At 40.0% G+C, this 19285-nt stretch overlaps 1 protein-coding gene across 2 annotated transcripts in view; it reads right to left on the reverse strand.

Moving 5' to 3' along the window:
- Window positions 1–16809, reverse strand: part of LOC119010403 (SH3 and cysteine-rich domain-containing protein 2-like) — a 42303-nt gene extending 25494 nt beyond the window's left edge. The window contains exons 1-2 of one of the 2 annotated variants that reach the window (XM_037082531.1): window positions 12352–12425; window positions 9936–9997 (exon numbers count right to left, since the gene is read on the reverse strand). In XM_037082531.1, coding sequence (XP_036938426.1) covers window positions 9936–9938 — 3 coding nt within the window. In that variant the 5' untranslated portion in view covers window positions 9939–9997; window positions 12352–12425. Of the gene's footprint in view, window positions 1–9935; window positions 9998–12351; window positions 12426–16641 lie in introns of those variants that run through there. The other variant, XM_037082532.1, reaches the window with a different exon arrangement.
- Between the last annotated feature and the right edge of the window lie 2476 nt (window positions 16810–19285).

Below are 19285 nucleotides of genomic sequence, written 5' to 3' on the forward strand. Positions count from 1 at the left end.
CAACAACTTTGATTTCGCCGTGACAAAGTGCTCGGCTCGCTCTGATTGGTCCGTGCGTCCGAAAACACGCCAGAGGGAGCGGTGGAGCGCGACGTGATTGGCTGAGAGGTGGTGACGCCTGGAGAAGTGGGCGGTACAAGATTGAATTGTACATTATTTAACTTTTGTGGCACGGCTTTGTAAACACCATTGTTTATGTAGTTAATGGGTCTGTCAAAATGTGATGCTTCTTGTTAGTATTACTAAATTATTTGTTGTTAAGTTACAAGTTATGATTGTAATACTTTGTAGATGGTTAATGAATACTGTGAACATTTTTTTTGGATTGCCATTATAAAGTTGTAAATGATATTCATAAACCTTTAACAGTGAAGTAACTATTAAGTTTAAGTTTAAGTTTAGTTAGCTTTAAATGTACCATTCACAAATTTTGGTTATCAAAAAGAGTTACCAAATGACATGAAAGTAACTTGAGTGTTTTCAAAACTTATGTACTTACAACAACTTCCATTCTAGGAAACTACTCTAAAAAAGAGTAGGATTTTTTTTTTTTAAGGTTCTTGTTGTGGCCACTTGTCCTTAATCAAACTCAAACTTGAAATCAAAAGGCCACTGATGCACATCACGTATGCAGGCACATAAGTCCGTTATCCTGACATAAGCCTTGTTTTCTTTTGTTTTGTCTTTTTTTAACCCTGGCCAGCAAACAAAATATAGAAGAAGGAAACCATGACTCCTGCTGCCTGTGCATAGTTAAGTAAAGAAAAGAAAAAATATTGACCCAGGGATAGAATATCTCATTTCACGGGTTGTGACAAGGAGAAAAAACACAATAAATGTATTCCAAAAACAGAAAAACTTTTGCAATTCTGGAAGGGGGCACCACAGCTGCTGCCAAAAGTACTGCTGTATTAAATGTATATAGAAGAAGCATTGATAATGACCACTATTAAACTATGGTGGTTAATTGGAAGGTAAATAACTTAAGTGTTGTACCAGCATGTCGATGTACGAGATTCAAGGGGCCGAACAAAATGTAGTCTGGTTATCACTGTAAATGTGTTTTGTTCTACTGAGTGGTAGAAGTGCATAAAAATGTCAGACGCATCTTTTGCTTCGATCGTTAGCTTTAATAGAGGTCAACCCTGACCACCAGTACTCTCTAAGAGACTGCTCCACAGACACTCACACTGAGCATGGACCCAATCTTTAAACACTTAAAAACACGTTTTTTGGGGTCTACAATTACCACACACATTTTAAAGAATATTATTCTATTAACATTTCATATTTACAAGTACATATACCATTAGTCAGGACAGGACCACTCCGTTTTTTTCACAGGAAAGAGGAGTGCTGACCTCCCTGTACCTGTGTAAACCTTCTGCCTGATTGTTACAAAACAAACAAGGAGCAAAGGAAAATCGAAATCTAGTTTGAACAGAGCAACCATCTACCTAAGTACCCAACACAAAACGGCCCCTTTTGCATTTTCTGTTGCTTGAATTGATATAAAAAGCACACTGTGGAGCATTGCAAGCTAACAATAGTGGGGGTTGTAACACAATCATTGGGAGCCACAGGCCACCACACAGACACAGCAGTCCACAGAGAGCACCAGCAGCCAAGCATGGGTGGCTGATTCAGCACCAAGGACAGCTCCTCTCTGACTGCCTCTGCATGAGTGTGTGTGTAAGTAATTACCAGCATCCCCGGCATGCAATATTGCATAGCCACACACTCACCCAATTATGTTTATGTGTTATTCTGTTATTTCTTTCATGGAGCCAGCTCATTTTTTTGTTGTTGTTGCATTAACAGCCTGTGTACAGTATGCAGCGTACTCCACCACTGTGAGCTAAGTATAGAAACAGCTCAGAACAAAGAAATGACACCGTCTACTAATAATTTCTGCCTCTCACCCAAGCACATATGTGGAGTTAACAGGACTATTGTGGCATTATAATTAACAAGCCAGTTGCTGGATAAGTGAAGCGCCATTAAAATCTTGCCTTTGGCGCTGGATTTCATTAATATTTAGATAATATTCTTAAAGAAACAAGTTCGTCCCTCAGCATCGGAGAAAACAAGACCTATCTATCCATCTATAAATCCATCTTTCCATGCATCTATCTACATTAAAAACTAATGTAAAATGCAAATTCCTCCTCCTTTTTTCTGTGGAGCGATATATTCTCTCAGAGGCACAGCAGGTCTGTACACCATGTCCCAGTTATTTTAGCGGCGGTTGTCTGCAACAATCATGTTCAGCCTTCAGCAGCCTGACAGTGCACCGATAAGCCCCTGCCATCCTCCATCACTGATACAATGTTGTGTTGTGGTGCAGCAGGTAATTATGCAAATGGGAGCCCATACTTTTTTTTCTTTATCATAAATGCATGAAGCGGCAGATAAGGACTTCACAAGGGCTTCTCACTGTAATCACGCAAGGATCAGCCTCAACTTAACTGTAAATTAGGAGTGTGACCTTACTACATATAGTGTAGTCCTGCATATGATTTTAAGCTACCACAGCTCTCACTTTACATATATCACATGGTATGCATGTAGTTTTATGCCTTCTCAGTTCTAACTTACCATACAATGTACTGCTAGTTTTATGCTATCACAGCCCTCACTTATATACATTATACAGTATATGTCTAATTCTACATTATCACAGCTTTCACTCCACATACATTTGCTTTTCAATGCTGCACCTGTGTCCAAATGCCACATATGTGCTTTCCGTTCATCTCGCACTCCACATTCCATCAGCCAGACAGACAGCACACAAAGTTTTGATGTTTTTTTATTGGATCTCAGCGCCCGCATGGACAGTCTTGTATTATGCATGCAAGTTTCATAACTGCCGTCCGCTGGAAAACATAAAAAAAAACGGCATCAATCTTTCACAGCAAAACACACAGAACACAAATGAAAGAAGACACACACACACACACACACAAAAAAAAAAAAACACAGTCGTATCTTTTGCTGTCCTGTCATGTCGAAGCTCGTGCTGGTATCCATTTTGCAGCATCATCTTTTATTAACTGCTCAGGGGAACTGTTTTTCGCTCTACTTACAATACACTACCCTCCATCCACTCGCTCTCTGTCTGTCCATCTCTTTTACACACAGGCCTAAAAATAAACACACACACACACACACACACACTAAAACCTGTACAACGTGGACTCTGGAAATTTGGCACCACATGTAACGCTGTCTTGATTCAAAAAAGAAACAAACAGTCAACAACACACAACATGTGTAGAGGACACTTTCGCAAAAAAGCACAACAGCGAGAGCAGACAACATGTGTCGATCCATTTGACTTGCAGCTCCAGGTGTCGGACTGCATTTCCACACCTGCTACCTTGCACCACTCACTGCACACCGTTTACGCTATGGAGACATGCCATTGTGCGAGAGTGTGTGTGTGTGTGTGTTTGTGTGTATATTCTGCATGTGTGGAAAGAGAAGCTGCAAGGAGCAAGCGAGCGGGATTAGCGTCCCGTCTCTGGAAGGCACACGCCCTGATCTGACTCCATTTAATCTCCCCATCCACTCAAATTAGCATAACCCTATTCTTTCTGCGCTTACTATCTACCTCCTCCTCTCTTCTCTTATTTTAAAACCCATCGCTCTACACCCTATGCGCTTGCTTGCTCGTTATCGCTCGCCATCTATGCCAACTTTGTTTCTCATCCACTTCCAGTGGAAAGGGAGCCATCTCTCAGCAGGCAGTCTAGTGAGACAGCCGACGTCAGCTTGCTACTCATCGCTGGGTGGCCAGAGATTTTGGGGGTTTTTGCTGTGGGGCGGCTTTGGTTCGGCTCCGCTTGCTTTCATGGTTTACCTGGAGTCTGACAGGTTCCCATGTGGTGCTGTTTGGCCACAATTCAGCACAGATCCTCCTCAAGAATTCAAAAAAAGCGAGACAGTGTGACTGTCATTGATGAGTGTTTTTTTCTTAAAATCTATGCTCAGTTGTCAGTGTTAGATAGCAAGCACAGATAATAATAAATAAAACAAACTATGACATTCATTGAGTTACTTTATGTGCTGTTCTCGTGCTGCAGCACAATCCAGATGATTCAGTCTACTTGATTATATGCATTAACACGCCACTGAAAGGGGCAACCTCGGTATAATTAGGACATTACACCGTGAAGTGACCTTGCTAATACAAATGTTATCTCTCCATCATCTCAATAGAGAAGTGCAGGAAAGTAAATTAAGTATGTACACCTCTAACCCAGAGCTCCGAGATCTTCTCTGCATGGTGCCAACAGATTTTATTAAACAAAGTTCTACCAGCAGATTCATCTGGGTTACATTAAGCTGTAAAAATACATTAGTCAGCTGCTGACCTCCTCAAGCAAAACACGTTATTGCTCTCAGAGGTAACTATATCTTTAAAGTCAAAAAGAAAGTTATCCATAAATGCAGTGAAGTGCTAAATTTGAAGGTGAAATAAAATCTTTAAGAGTGTATAAGTGATGGTTGCTCATAATGTGCTTATTTCCATATGCTGAGACAGAAAAAAAGTACAGTAATGTTGGATCATAGATCAGGCTGGTCCATCACTTTATTACCAGCCATCATGGATGAATGGATGGATGATATTTTTCCATTAGAGAACAGGAAACAGAACGCTGGCTATGAATTGACTGAGTTAATTAAATCAATCAGGTCGTCATTATCCTCGCTTTACCACAACCTCGGCTCTCAGTTACTTCCTCCAGCCTTAATGAACATGACAATCTAATATGAATGCAATACAAAACAATCAATTAAACATGAAAATTAATCCATGTACACAACTAACCAAATGAAATAAGACTGTAAGGGTGAAAAGTACTGATTTGAGCATACATCGCTCAGCCAAAAGGGCTGACTGACCTAAAGAGAGGAGCGGCAGTCCTACTCTATAGCTGAGAAAAGTTGGATATAGTCGTTTGTGGCTCAGGAAGGAGGTGTGAGTAATCTGGTAAACTGTCATAACATTGTATGCTGAACTTTTGCCATCTTGCTCATGCGTCCATTGAAGTCTGTAGCAAGCAAATTGAAATTACAAAGCAAAGTCTGCAATTTGGAATGCAGCCAATGAGTTGTCATTTCTTTGTGCTCTCTTGGCGGCTCAGTTGATGTGATGCATCCTCCGCTGCACAGTGCATTGTGGGTCAGAGCAGCCTGAAAGGTATGCTGGCTCACAAACCTTGTAAATGGATGCGGTCGGACGTTGGGACATGCTCAATATTTTTCTGGCATGCTTTTAAATTGGGCCATCTTCAATCCAACAATGTTATAGGAGTAAAAACCATTAGCCACTACATTCCAGCAGATTCCTCTCACTCTTGTGCCAGACTCCCCCAGCACCCACACTTTCCTTGTGTCACTAAAGACTGAAACACGCTACATGATTCAGATTGTGATTGTAATGCTGATTTGGGCACAACAACTGATTTCCAAGGTCATGGAGAATGTGTAGGCCACTGAGGACAGTCGCCACATGCTATCTTCTCATATGCAGCAGCGTTTAGGATGCAAATCTCACACCTCCCAGATGAGCCTTGGAGCGGGCAGAGCCATCATGGCCAGCAGTAGATGCGGCCAGGAAAGAAAAAAAAGTCGCCATGCTGGTATAATGTTCCTCTTTTTGCCTTTGCACAATGTTAAAAGATGGAAATAACCATGTTGGATGTTGTGGCTCAGTAGGTTTCAGGGGCAACATGAATTTAAAGATTAGGCAGAATTTGAACACACGGAGCGAACAGGAGAAAAACTACTTATCCTTGCTGTCTCATGACGGGAAAAAGCTTCAGCCTCGCCTGAAGCTGTTAGCCCACAAGGTGAAAAAGTGTTATTTTAAAGATCCTTTTCTATTCAAATGAGAAAGCTTAATTTAAACTCTTTGATGTAATGAACATCCACAGATCACAGCTGTATCTGGGTCAAACGTTAACCTACCAATTCCTGATAGGAGACAAATCTCTTTCATGATGTAACAACCAAACGTTTGCTCATGTGCGAAACTGCCTTGTTTTTTTATTTATCACTTTGAAGGCTTTTTCACCGCGAACCCACTCCTTGTGGGATACATGCCCCACTTTCTTTCCCATTTGTTTCCATATGTGTGTGGTGGATTTATGTTGCTTTCTTTTTTTTTTCAATTCAATTCACATGTTCATGTGTGCATTTCTATTTTCATGACAAGAAATAAAAGATTTACACTGTGTCAGAGTCTGGTGACAATATGAAAAAATGTGAGTCCCCATTGCACAGCTGATGGTAGACATTCTCCGCCAGGTTAGCTGTGAATTATGATATAAATAAAGTTGTGAGATATCACAAAATGAACGGCGCAATCGAGGCTTTCAGGGTGTCAGGAAAATGAGCTGTGAGGAGAGAGAGTCGAGTGCAAGGGAAATAAGAGTGAATATGGAGAATGATGGGCCAAACAGAGCAATATGTAAGCTATACAATACAATTGATTATAATCACAATGTGAAGAAATAATTACTGTGACGTTATAACTTTTATGTATTACGTTAATGAGGAGATACGACAGAAGTCAGCGCCCAAATAAGCTAGCCCAAGCCCATCCTGGTCCAAAGCTCCCGTGCTAGCAGTGTAAGCACCAACACTCCCACAGTGCTCCAAGGTCTTCGAAGCAACCACCAACTGCACCGCTAACTGAGCTAACTAGCTAATGTTAGCTGCATTTAGCAGCAGTTAACAGTAACTCCAGTGATATGCTGCCCCCCATTTGTTTCGAGTATAAATTCAACAGGGCCATTCTTAGATGCTGCACCTTTAAAAGTTTGTGAATAAATCTGTTATAAAATCTGTTTTATTAAAAAAAAAAAAATAAAAATAACAGTAAGTATTTGCAAAATCCTTGGTGAACCCGTGGTGAAAACACATGGGGGGTGTAAGTATGGCATTTGAAAGACAGATGCTGCTCAGAATACAGCAAAGATTCAGTCCCTACTGTGTGTGTCTGTGTTACGAGGAATGAGCAAACAGTGAGACACAGTGACAGGTGAAAGCAATCACAACCCAGACTTTAACCTCATTGTAACTCAATAAAATGATTATAACTTCATAACAATGAGAAATTAAATTACCTGACCTTAACCTGATTATATGAAAATGATTCTGACCTGATTAGAGTAAAAAAAAATATTGCATGCCGCCTCACGCGCTGAAAAACATGGATCATGGATCATTACATGCTCAATGAGCAGTCCGAGGAAAATGAATGTAGTTTTTTGCTTATGCTGTGAAGTATTTGTGACATAAGCTGTATGTGGGGTATAAAATAGTCAAGAAACTGTTTTCTCTCTGAGTGTGTCAGTTTAGAAATGCAAGTGGCAAGAGATGCTGTCGTAATGTAGATTTGCCCCCACCGTATTTAGGTTACTGTGACACCGGAATCTGTGCCTTGGGTTTAGTCTTATTTACAACAATGCACTCCAGAGATGTAGCTTAACAATGCTGAGAGTCTATATCTGTTCTAGTGGCTCTGTGAGGCTGCACTGTTGTTGGCAAAGAGGTGCTTTTAGCTACAAGCTAAAATACTCACAATGACAACAGTAACATGCTGATGTCACAGCCCAGTCACCGGGAGAAAATCCTGGTAGTTAACGTTTCTGTAAAACCACTGATATGTTAACATTGTTGTATGTGTCAAACATATAATTAAAGATATTTACACAATCATGTTAACATCACTGGCTGCTTTCCTTATGCTGAAAAACTTAATAGACAAACTGACAACACAATTTCATACCTTTTTACTTAGTTTATATGTGGCGGACCCTGCCACCTTTGTGCCTTCAAACAGTGTTCTGGGAACTTACTATCCGCTGAGAACCGCTTGTTTAATCACTTATGGAAAAAATAAATATTTCTGAGTTTGTACTTTCACCTCATTTAGACTGTGAAGATTTACATTTTGAGTTTGCATTTCTTCTTCAAAACTACATAATGCCCCTGATGGACAGGTGGAAATAAACTGCAGATACAGTTTCCATTTTTGTTGCTTTTCTCACTTGGAGGGAAATATAGATTTTAACACATTGCAGATTTTGACACAAATGAGACAGAAAGCTGAATTCACACTTCGAGCCAAACTTAAAATAATTTGCTCCTCAAACATGAGAGCTATTTTTAGCTCCAGAGGCAGATCTACTGAGCCAAGTGGTGTCTGTTGCAAAGAGTCAGTGTGTGAATGTGTGTTCATATTTCTGTTTTGTTTTTTTTTTTTAATTCATTTTGGTAGATGCTGGGAGCTAAGAAATGAGACTAATTCATGCCAAATGAATGTGATAGCCAGTTCGAAATACAGTCGTTTTGGCAAAATATTTGGTTTGGTCCTCACTGCTTTCAGGGTTAAACCTAAGGACCTCATTAGGTCAAGATTATGAAACAAATGCATTTAGAAGAGAAAAGTCATACTGACCAAGGTCATATCTAATTGACCACTGAGCATGTACACAGTTATATAACCACTCTGTCCCTCATTTTGGATGACACAACAGCAAACTTCATCTACAATTCTGAAGCGATTTCATCAGCGATTCTACCAGCCACAAATGCATTCTTTCTCACATTTGTGCACACGTGATAAGATTTATGAACTCTGAAAACAAATCAGGATCATTGAGTTGATGTGTACATGTGTGGATCAGTGTTACAAACCACAACTTCTCCATCGTCATTATTTTAGAGAGGTTATACTATAAAACCACTGACTTCATGACTGATCTTATTATCTCATTAGCATCTTACTTGACACATTAAATCACATACAGTGAGAATATGCAATGCATCTAGATCGAGTATTTATGGTAATTCTCGCGTTGTTGTGAAATTAATGTATATCACTGGCTGCCTGGGAGGGCAGGAACGTAACAGCTCAGAGAAACATCACACTTGAACACAAAAATGCACCGCAAAAGGCAGTCAGGTTATAAAAGGTAGGAGCAGGAGGAGGTAGAGGCAAAGGGTAGCAAGGGTTAAACCCAGGAAGGCAGTCAAAATCTGTGAAGAATGGGGGAAAACATAGGGCAAATTCAAAGAAGACAGTACAGCAAAGAGTGAGTGGAAATGAGCTGGTGTGGTAAGGTCAGGTGAAGGAAATGGAATAAAGAGGGTATGTTCTGTCTTTGACAGTCAGAAATGCTTTCATGTCAAATAGATTTTGGAAGGATTCATCTTTGCTCTCTTCTGACTTTATTTAAAGCTGCATAACAAAATAAAATAAGTACATGTAATTATGCTATATACTAACTAACTGTTGTGTTCTCAGCAGAGCGCTCATAGCAAAAAAATGCCCGATCTTGCAATGTTAAAGAAAGTGAGAAAGTAACAATTAATCCAGATGCACACTAGAAGTCAATGGGGTCTATTCTGGGCTGAGACCCAGCCTCCATACAATTTTTCCTGGAAATCTGTTCACAAACCAACCAACCAACATATAGACAGGCAGGAAAACAGACATGGGTGACAGCATAACCTTCTCAGCAGAGGTAATAAAACTAAGATAGAATAAAAAGGGGTAGAACAGGAGCACTCAAATGACGGTGCAGTAAAAAAAAAATGTGAATAAAAAAAACCCAAGTTGAATATACAAACCGAAAAAGCCTTGATTTAAAGGACCAATATATCACTATTATGTTCAATTATTTATAGTCAATTTTCTAAAATGATAAAAAACAGTCAAACCAAACAGAGGACGCATCAGACTCTAGAAGTTGCTCTAGTGCAGAAAGGGTGGGGGCATATTAACATGCCCAACATTTAAATCAGTTTTAACATCATAGCGCCACACTTTAAGACACTGCACAAGTGTAGCAGCAGAACAAAAACCCTCTCAGAAGATCTCATGCCATAAAGAACAAGAAAGACTATAAACCCACCATGGATCAGCAAACTCACAGTCCAGCCCTGTAACCGTCGACAGGAGTAATAGAGTGATATTCTGGGAGAAAAAGAAATGGATTATCATCAGCCGTGACTCTGTGAGAGAGAGAGAGTGAAGAAGGGGAGATGAGAAAAGGGAGGTGCAGGCAGAGAGAATGGGCAGGTGGCCAGAATGACATTGGGGTTTGTGTTGGACATGCCAAAAAGGGTTGGCACTGCCATTTGCTGACTCACACCCCTGTCCCACGGGTATTATAGGGACTATAGACTTCCATTTCTTTTTAATGAGTGCCACGAGATAGCCTTACAGACATATCATCATGTAGAAATACAGCTACTGACAGGGGGAACGGGTGGAGGACGCAGGCCAAATGACCCACTCCAGCACAGATACAAAAGTCCTTCAGTTTAAACAACTGCCCACGATAACGTTTGGATTAGGACACTTCAACGCAGTCTAGGGCATAAATGTCTTATGACTTTGGACATCAAATAAATGAAATTCAGATTGTGCTCGCTGACTTGGCCTGAAGAGGTAAAAGGAAAAAAAGTCCTGCTTAAAAATTACTAAACCAATAAAACACAAAATGATGGATTTCCTCATGGCGTTTGCTTTTACGAGCAGAGCCCACAGTGTGCAAGAGATACTGGAGTAGGAAATGGAGCGGTGAATAAAATGTCTGGACAGAAATATAAATCCAATTTTACAAAGTATTTTTGATTGAAAGAACTTCTCATCATTAAGTCCACTTGCCAAAATGTCTTCCTATCTTTGTAGCAGGAGACCAATCTTTTTTTTTTTTTCAATCTCTGTGAAATTTCTATTTTTCATGAATATTCTAATAAAAAGTCTCACTTTTCATGAATACATCAGCCATTTTTCTCAATATTGTCCAGCTCATTTGACCCATTCACTCAAAATCAATGCCACAATGTCTTCCTTCACTGGTTGAATGTGAGTCACCTGTTTTTATTAGAGTTTAGCAGAATTTCTTTTTTTCAAGAATATTTTAATAAAAAGTCACAATTTTTCATTAATAAATCGGCCATCAATGGCAAAATATCTGCCTATATAGGTTGACTAAGAAACACCTGTTTTTTGTGGATTTTGGCGGAAATTTCTATTTTTCATGAAAATTGTAGGTCTAACCCTCAGTCATTTATCATTTGGGATGTAACTTTGAGGTGAGATTTCTCTGCTTTGCTGCAGTGAAATGTAACCTGTGTTAAAGTAAGACATCAGGAAGAACATGCAAAGACAATGATGATGACTAACCTATGAAGAAACTGGTTTGACATAAGGTCAAATGTCAGAATATCTTAGGTCTAACCCTCGGTCACTGACTGAAGTCAGTTTACTGCCTCTAACTCTAAGTCCAACTATGTGAGATCTTCGAAAAGCTCCTGGAGGATCTTTTTGGGAAATTGAACATTTGACACTTTTTCCCATTCACTTTGCAGGCCTGCCACTAAAGTCCAACTATATGGAACTAGTGAAAAAGTGTCACTACAAACAGGTACAAGTGGACTCCAAACTGCCTGAAACATGCTCCTAAACACCTCCTGGAGGAACTTTTTTGAAAAATGAACATTTGAGAATTTGTCAAATTTCACCTCTGATCCATCCCAAGACACCAGGTAAAAGATGCAAAGACATTGATGAACTGACCTATGAAGGAATTGATTTGAGATAAAGTCAAATGTCAGAATATCTTAGCTCTAGCCCTCAGTCATTGACTGAAGTCAGTGTACTGCCTCTAACCATAAGTCCAACTATGTGAAACTTTTGAAAAAATGTCACTACAAATAGGTACCAGTAGATTCCAAACGACCCGAAACCTGCTCCTAAACACCTCATGGAGGAACATTTTTGAAAATCAGTAAATGACTGAAGGTCTAAGATCAAAGGTCAGATTATCTTAGGTCGTCTTTTTGAACATGTGTTTGTGTTGACACCATTTGAAGGAGCCTCAGAGCAAGATCGTCAGTGCCATCAGTGATTGTGATCTCTGTGCATATGACAAACAAAGAACCTGACCTAAATAAATAATTTGAATTGATGAGCAAAACATGATATTTAATGTAAAATGAATGAAAGGTTTGTCTGTATATTTTGAAGCAGCTTAGAGTGTCATGGAACTGTCTGAGGTCCTGCAGCAAAGAAGTAACAAACATTTACAACATTTTACCTGAACAGTACAATAAGAAGTGCATCTAATGAGCATGTAATTGACCGTTCATATCACATGTTTGGGCCACATTTTTAATTTCAAAGGCCTCTTCTTGTTTCGTTTCCTGCACCGGGAATCCACACTGAAATGTTGTCACACTACGGCCATGAACCTAGCTGTACCTTCACTTCCTTAAGTTTTGCTGATGTTTCACCAGCAGTACAGTTTTACAGCCACTTACTTCAGTTTGCCTCAGCATTACTCCCGTGCCTGGTGCAGTTAGGGAAACTTGCCACAGCGCAGCAGTTTTAAGAGCTGCAAAGCCACAAAGCAGACAAGGTCATGAAGGTAAAATATGATTTTGCTTCTTGGGTTTTTTTTAATGTATCTATTTGTATATTTTTTCTGTTCAAATTAGAATGATTTTAATACCATGATGAGAAAAGAAAATGCAACTGAACATCAACAAAAGACAAATTAACCACAACTGTCATGGTTTGGTTGCAGGAAGTGAATGAAAAAGGGAAGTGTGGCAGACTCAGGATGTTTTAGGGGCGGTGGAGAAAAAAAAAAGAAGGGAACCACGTGTATGTGAAAGAAGACACACCAGTGCGCAGAAAGTCATGGTATAGACCTATTTATGGTTAAGACAGGGAGCTTCGCCACATTTTGTCCACTGGAAGGGCACCTTATATGTTTTCTGAACATGGCCTGGTCCACCGCCTTCATGCTGTAAGCTGCTGCCTGACTCCCTGGCTGAAGAGTGTCTGTGGCTCTCTTGCTATAATAATATCCTTAGTTTGGGCATGAAGCACTCTTGAGCTGAAAATACATCTCCACACTCTTCTTCTCCACCCTTTTGCCATCTTCCCCACTTCCTCTCCCTTTCACCCCCTTCTCTCCCCCCGCTCTCCCTCCTTCCCCCTCCCAAAGCTAACTTTATAGCTGCACACAGCTATAAAGCTTAACTAACTGGCAAACGACCGCCTCTTCCTGCTTGCTTATCGTCCGGATAAGCTGGGAGGTTATTTCCATGCTATACAGCTCATCAACAGCTCATGAACTGCAGCCTTCCCTTATGGGCTGAAGAGGAGACGGCAGTTCATGTGTGCCTCACGTGCTTGAAATGTGAAAAATATGTACGTTGTGGCGAGATTGTAACACACACTATCTAGTGAAACAGACGAGCATTGCTGCATCTTGTCAATGCAAGCTTTACATTTTCAACCCATGACGATGGAAAAAGTGTTTAGACATACAGTAACCTGTGGGGCAAATCATGAGCTGCTGATGGACAGAGAGAGGAAGAGTCAGGGATATAGCTGAGATAGCAGAAAAGGGAAAAAAGGGCATGTGAGAGGAGAAATGGGGGGGGATTGGCAGTGGAGTTGAGAATTAATCTCCATAAATGCTGGGATGAGAACTGATATTGGACCCTTGAGTGCAACAAAACGGGTCTAAAAAGAATCAGCGGCACATGAAATATACAACAGAGAGGAGTAATATAGAGGGCGTAACAAGTCTAAAGCTGCATTTTTACTGCAGAAACTTTCCCGAGAGAATAGGAACCTTTAGGCAAACACCCCACTGCAGGGACCAGGCTCTACATTTCCAGCTATGTTGTTTCACTTCCTCAAAATCCCAGCTCAGGGGTAATACTCATGGAAATATAATGAAGACTGATTATAGCATCGGAGGTGAAGCCCAGTTCATTCCTGTGAAAGATGCTCAGTGGCACAAGAAACCAAAAACATTCAACTTCCAGGGTATGAAATTATCCGGATCATCCTCACTGTGGGTCCCATAGGTCGTGTGCACTACAGACTTCTATCAGTCGAACTGGTTTACATCCAGCTTGGCCCCCTTATTACTTTTCTAGACTTTCCAAATGCTATCAGACTGAATAGATGACACTCTAACAAGTCAAACAAGTCATGTTGCAGGGTTTGTGACGCTCCAAAACATTCAGTGGTGGACAAATCGGCTTTAGCTTCTGCAGTATGGTGGGCTGAAAATGCCAAAATCAGACATTTTAAAAATGAATAATCATTCAATTAAATGCAACAAAAACTATTTTTAAAAATAATGAAACCATTAATAATTTTATGTCACATAAATTGATATTTCTGCTTTGATTTGCCTCTGTATGTATTCGCTTTGTATTAAATCCACAATTCATTTATTTTCCCATTTATCTATTCATTTTTCCATTTATCTATTTACCTATTTCTGTGTTTATTTTCTGATTTTGTCAGTCTCAGTCCTTCATAGCGCAGAGCCACACCACTAGCGTGGCAAAAAAATGCATGAACAGCTAAATAAACGTCGTCAGCCCAGAAATTTGGGGCGCGGTGATAACATTTGGAGATGACAGGACTTCAAAGTGACTGTCCATTAAAATAACTTAATAACTAGAGGAAATTATTTTTAAAAAAGCAGTATTTCTGTGAGGCCGACCAGATCTGAAAGTGTTCAGTAACATCACCAATGTCAGCCTCAGGCTTTGTATTTGAGAGACGATGAATAGGCTACGCACGGGATGAGAGGATAATTTCTCCACAAGAGAGAATTTAGCCGAGCTGAAGAAAAGCTCGGCTCAGCAGTTTCAAAAAAGGTTGACGGGGAACACAGTCAAGGAGCGGCAGGGTGGAGAGACAACGAGGGGAGCTTGCAGTCTCATGCTCCCTTTTCTTTTTTTTTTCCGGGAGGTTGACAAATTGGCTGGAAAGGGCTGACAGAAATGAGTTCGCTGACTGTAATGAAGTGTGTGGCCATGTGCAGCTAAATGGGGTTCAGCCCTCACAACCTTTACTTTCCTACTGTGGCCTGTCAAAATGGTGCATTGTCTTAAGAATCGAAACAACTTTTTAACTAAATGAGCTCCTATTCAAACATACCAAAGTCGAATAATATCTATCATCACAGTATAATGGCATACAGAGAGAGTCCCTCTCCCTCTTTCGTACTTTTCTCCTCCCCAAGGCCTTTTCTGCTGACATCAGTCTACTCGTGTGGCTGAATGAAGCTGACAATCTCAAACCTTCATGTGAATAATTGATTCAGCTTGGAGTTTAGATCTTAATGCGAGCTGCTGCATCCTTACTCATGCACAATTGTGAGAATTGGCTTGTATCTACTAGCAGGATGAACTGCAGAGGGTGAAGTGAGCTTCTGAAGCTGGCTTCTCTTACTAACCCCAGTGTTCTGTTTGGGTTCTTCGACAACCCCTCTTTAAGAAACACATCCTAAAAGGGGCACTATGAACTTTTGGAAAACAAATTCAGACTCAGAATTGTAATATTTACAATAATAAAGAGGTTATAGAAAATAAGAAATTAAATTGCGAAGGGAGTTTGAGGTTGTTTATTTGGTTTGTTAAGACATTAAAAATCAGTCAGTGAACATCTGATTTGAGGTTTATGTCCAAAAACTACATAGTGCACCTTTAAGATTGTTTAATCACTGTTATACTGAATTGAAATGACACAATGTGGGGTTGGTGTTGTTAGGACCTTATACACAGCACAATCAAATTGGCATAAACAATATAACTTTACAGGATGCAAAGAAAGGGATGTAAAATGTACTGAGCATGTCCCATCTAACATATAAACCTTATTTGGTGTAACGAGAATCTTTGTCGTGATATGTATAAATGTCTCTTGTCCCTCTGTTTCAGATGAGGTCATGTCGAGGGCTCTTTCTTAGCAGGGCAGTAAACTACAGGGTTTCTGAGAGGGGATCGTTGGCGCTTGATCAACATTTCATTTTTTTGCCAATGGATCCTGAGAAATGCCTTTTTGGCAACCTGTCAGATTCTATTCTTACCCTAATACACCTCACACACTGGACAAAAAACATCTGGCTTTGTCTTCAGTGGGAACGGATACAATCCACACTCAGCACACTCGCAGTATTCATCGGCTCCAGCTCTGACCAGCAGTGATGGAAACACAACACCTGGGTGGACACTTTCGCCCTTTTCTTCTATAACAAATGGCAACTTTTCATCAAATGCATCTAGCATAAATGAATGATGCCTTCACATAAGATAACCAAGATGTCGTATTCAAAATAACAGCAACAACAAAATAAGCCAGATTGTTCTATTTCTGATCAATACAACTAAATTACAATGAGGGGTGCCTCATGCCGAGTCACTGTACAAACCGGGTTAACAAACAACATTCCTCACATCCCAGTTGATGGAGTTACCAGGTAATCATTACTGGTGCAACATTTTTGCCATGCTGCCTTTCTGAGGCTTGAGTAACATTATTTCTCTAAACCAATTCAACCACTTCAGAGTGTACTGAACACAAACTATCGTTATAACTGCCCGGTCACTTGAAAGACGCTTTTGCTAACCAGTGGCCATAAAGACAAAGCTAAATACCAGAGTTGGCATACAAGCTAACATGCTAGATTTACCGACAAGCTACGTAGCGCGACTGCAATATGGTACTGTCATATGTGCTAAGCCTTGTGGTTAAAACACAGAGTGAAACATTTATCAAGCAGGGGTCCTTACTTGTCCAGCAGAAAAGTCCTTACAAATCCCGCAGCTCCCTCCACCTCTGAAATGATGCTCTGATAGTATCCTTGCTTTTTCTCTGGCTCAGTCCAGTTATTTCTTATCACAATGTTTTTCTTCGTCAGTCTTCTTATTTCTTCTCTTTGACGTGGGCAATGGAGGAGCATCTCTCAGATCTGTTGCTGTTGTCTGTTCACCGCCATTGTTTAACAGTTTGGGCATGAAGGTATCTGACCAGGTAAGCGCAGACACGCCTGTGCGGGGGAGGGGGCTGCCACAGGGTACGTGCATGATTGACACTTCTCAGCCACACCCCTTAGCTCTGATTGGTTGTGTTTATCCGGGAGCGCTGGATTCTTGCAAATCAGATTAGGGCCACTGGGTGGACACACAGACAGTGGATTTTTACACAGCGGACCTGTATCTTATTTTACCGTCAGATCATAATGACAATATGACAAAAAAATAAATAAAATAGTTACAGACTACAGCTATTTGTCTGTGTGGTTTGTATACCATTTAAAACATGTTTTGATCACATATGCAAGCCCAGTTTGAAGCATCCTGGAAGAGTTGTATCTTCAGTTTGTCTTTACATTTTGTATTTTGAACAGAAGAGGAACAAAAAAAACAAAAAGTAATTTAGTTCAAGCAATTAATATTTCCCACAATCCTGAGGAAAATAAGGAAGTAGAGTAGCTGTCAATAGAAAAAAAAAATTCAAGGAAGGTTTTTAAAAAGCTGACTCAGGTGAGGAACAGGTTTTGCTGCAGCTCAATAGCAGTAAGATGTGGTGTATTTTCACAAGGACAACCACAAACGCCGTGCCGACATTCAAGCAACCCCCTGCATTGATGTTGGTTGGTATTTAGCTGAATATGACACTTTCCAGCATCCATCCTTAGGGCGAGTTGGTACATATACAGCACAAAGGGTTAGATGACCTCCCTTGGGGGCCCTTCAGCTGGGCTCTTTGGGACACTGACAGAAACAAGAAAGCCAACCAACTGCTAAGCAGCCGCCCAGAGCAAGCTGCTGCCCATTAAAGTGCACACGGTGGATGTTGCACTGATGCCATTTGAGCTTAGTGTCAAGTTTCTTCAAAGCAGTGGACTCAATAATAAGAGATTGTTTTAAATATAAAGACACGGCATACATTTGTGTCAGCTAAGCACTTCAGCAGGGGCTTTTGGGAAAAAGAAAAACAGCCCGGTCAGCAGCACTGGAGTAAAGATCAGCCTCGGAGTCTCCTTTGGTTGCACATGGTGTCACTTGGGACAAAAAGCTTGGAACACAGGAATATATTCTATTGATTTACAACAATGTTGTGTTGGCATTTTCTGTACATTTAAAAGAAACAGCATAACCAGTCAAGAAAGCAGAAAATACGTACCTGTGCTACATCGATTTGTGCCATGTGTTCCTAATATTTGCTCATTGTCTTGTGAATTTGTGAAAATGATTCTCATAATGCAAGGACATAAAATCTCTTGCAGAACTAGTAGACATTTGTAGCCTGTGATCAGAAATCACATATTTTTTTTAGTTTTAAGGGATCACAAGGTTCATACATGCATTGTGTGTCTTGCTTTTATCACTTTACAAGGTACACACAAAACTTTAAGTCCTTGATACATTTAATAATAATGAAGTCACATTACCAGTTATCATATCTGTGTCTTGTAAAGTTACATGTCACTTAAGGCAACCACAATATCCTCATTGGTTCATCTTCAGTTGTGACTAGTTTGCATCACTGATCATGTGTTAATGAAACTTAATGGTGGACCACAGGCCAAAAGCAAACACCTATTGTGTTAAAATACAAAATGGTACTTGAGAGGCAAGTGACAGAAAAATACAATTCAGATGATCAATTTTCTAAATTATTTGATTCTTTTGTGTTTATAACTTAACAGCTAGCTGAAAAATTGTCTGATCTTTTAAAGTTCCTGAATTTGTTTTTACCAGTCTCTCAGGGATTCTGCAGACCCAAGTTCCCTGAACTGAGAAAGTACCTGAACATATCTAAAGATTTGAAATCACAAAAACATATAAAGTATTTCATATCAAAGTAACCACAATTTATCTTATTTTCTCAGGCTGTAAGGGTTTGTGCTGAGACCAGACCTCCTTTACAGCTGAGCTACATTTGTAACAGTATCTTATTTTCTCCTTTTCATTGATACGACATGCAGTCTGACAGTCCTGGTGACCATCCTAACTGATGTGTTATGTGCAACTGTGGCTGTTGGATTTTTCAGTCCCTCTGGTTGCATCATGATTTCACAAATCTTCTTCCGTAATATCTGTGAATAAAGCTGTGAAATTTCATTTAACCTCTACGCATTACCTCTGGGACTGTGTAACTCATTACACACACACACACACAACAAGCAGCCTGATTCACTGCTGCCATCTAGTGTTTATTTGCTGCTGAGCTATCGACTCATCATGACATCTCCAACCATTCATTCAACATTTAGTTAAAGTTGAATGTTAAACGTATCATAAATAAGCAAAACTAAGAGATTATTACATTTACCTTTAATTAATATGGACAATCGATCTTACTGTGATGGATGCTACTGGTGTTTTTTATATTGCTTGACAGAAACTCAAAAGGCAGAAATGTGGCAAG

Source organism: Acanthopagrus latus, chromosome 20, assembly GCF_904848185.1.
Source record: "Acanthopagrus latus isolate v.2019 chromosome 20, fAcaLat1.1, whole genome shotgun sequence".
Classification (NCBI taxonomy): Eukaryota; Metazoa; Chordata; class Actinopteri; order Spariformes; family Sparidae; genus Acanthopagrus; species Acanthopagrus latus.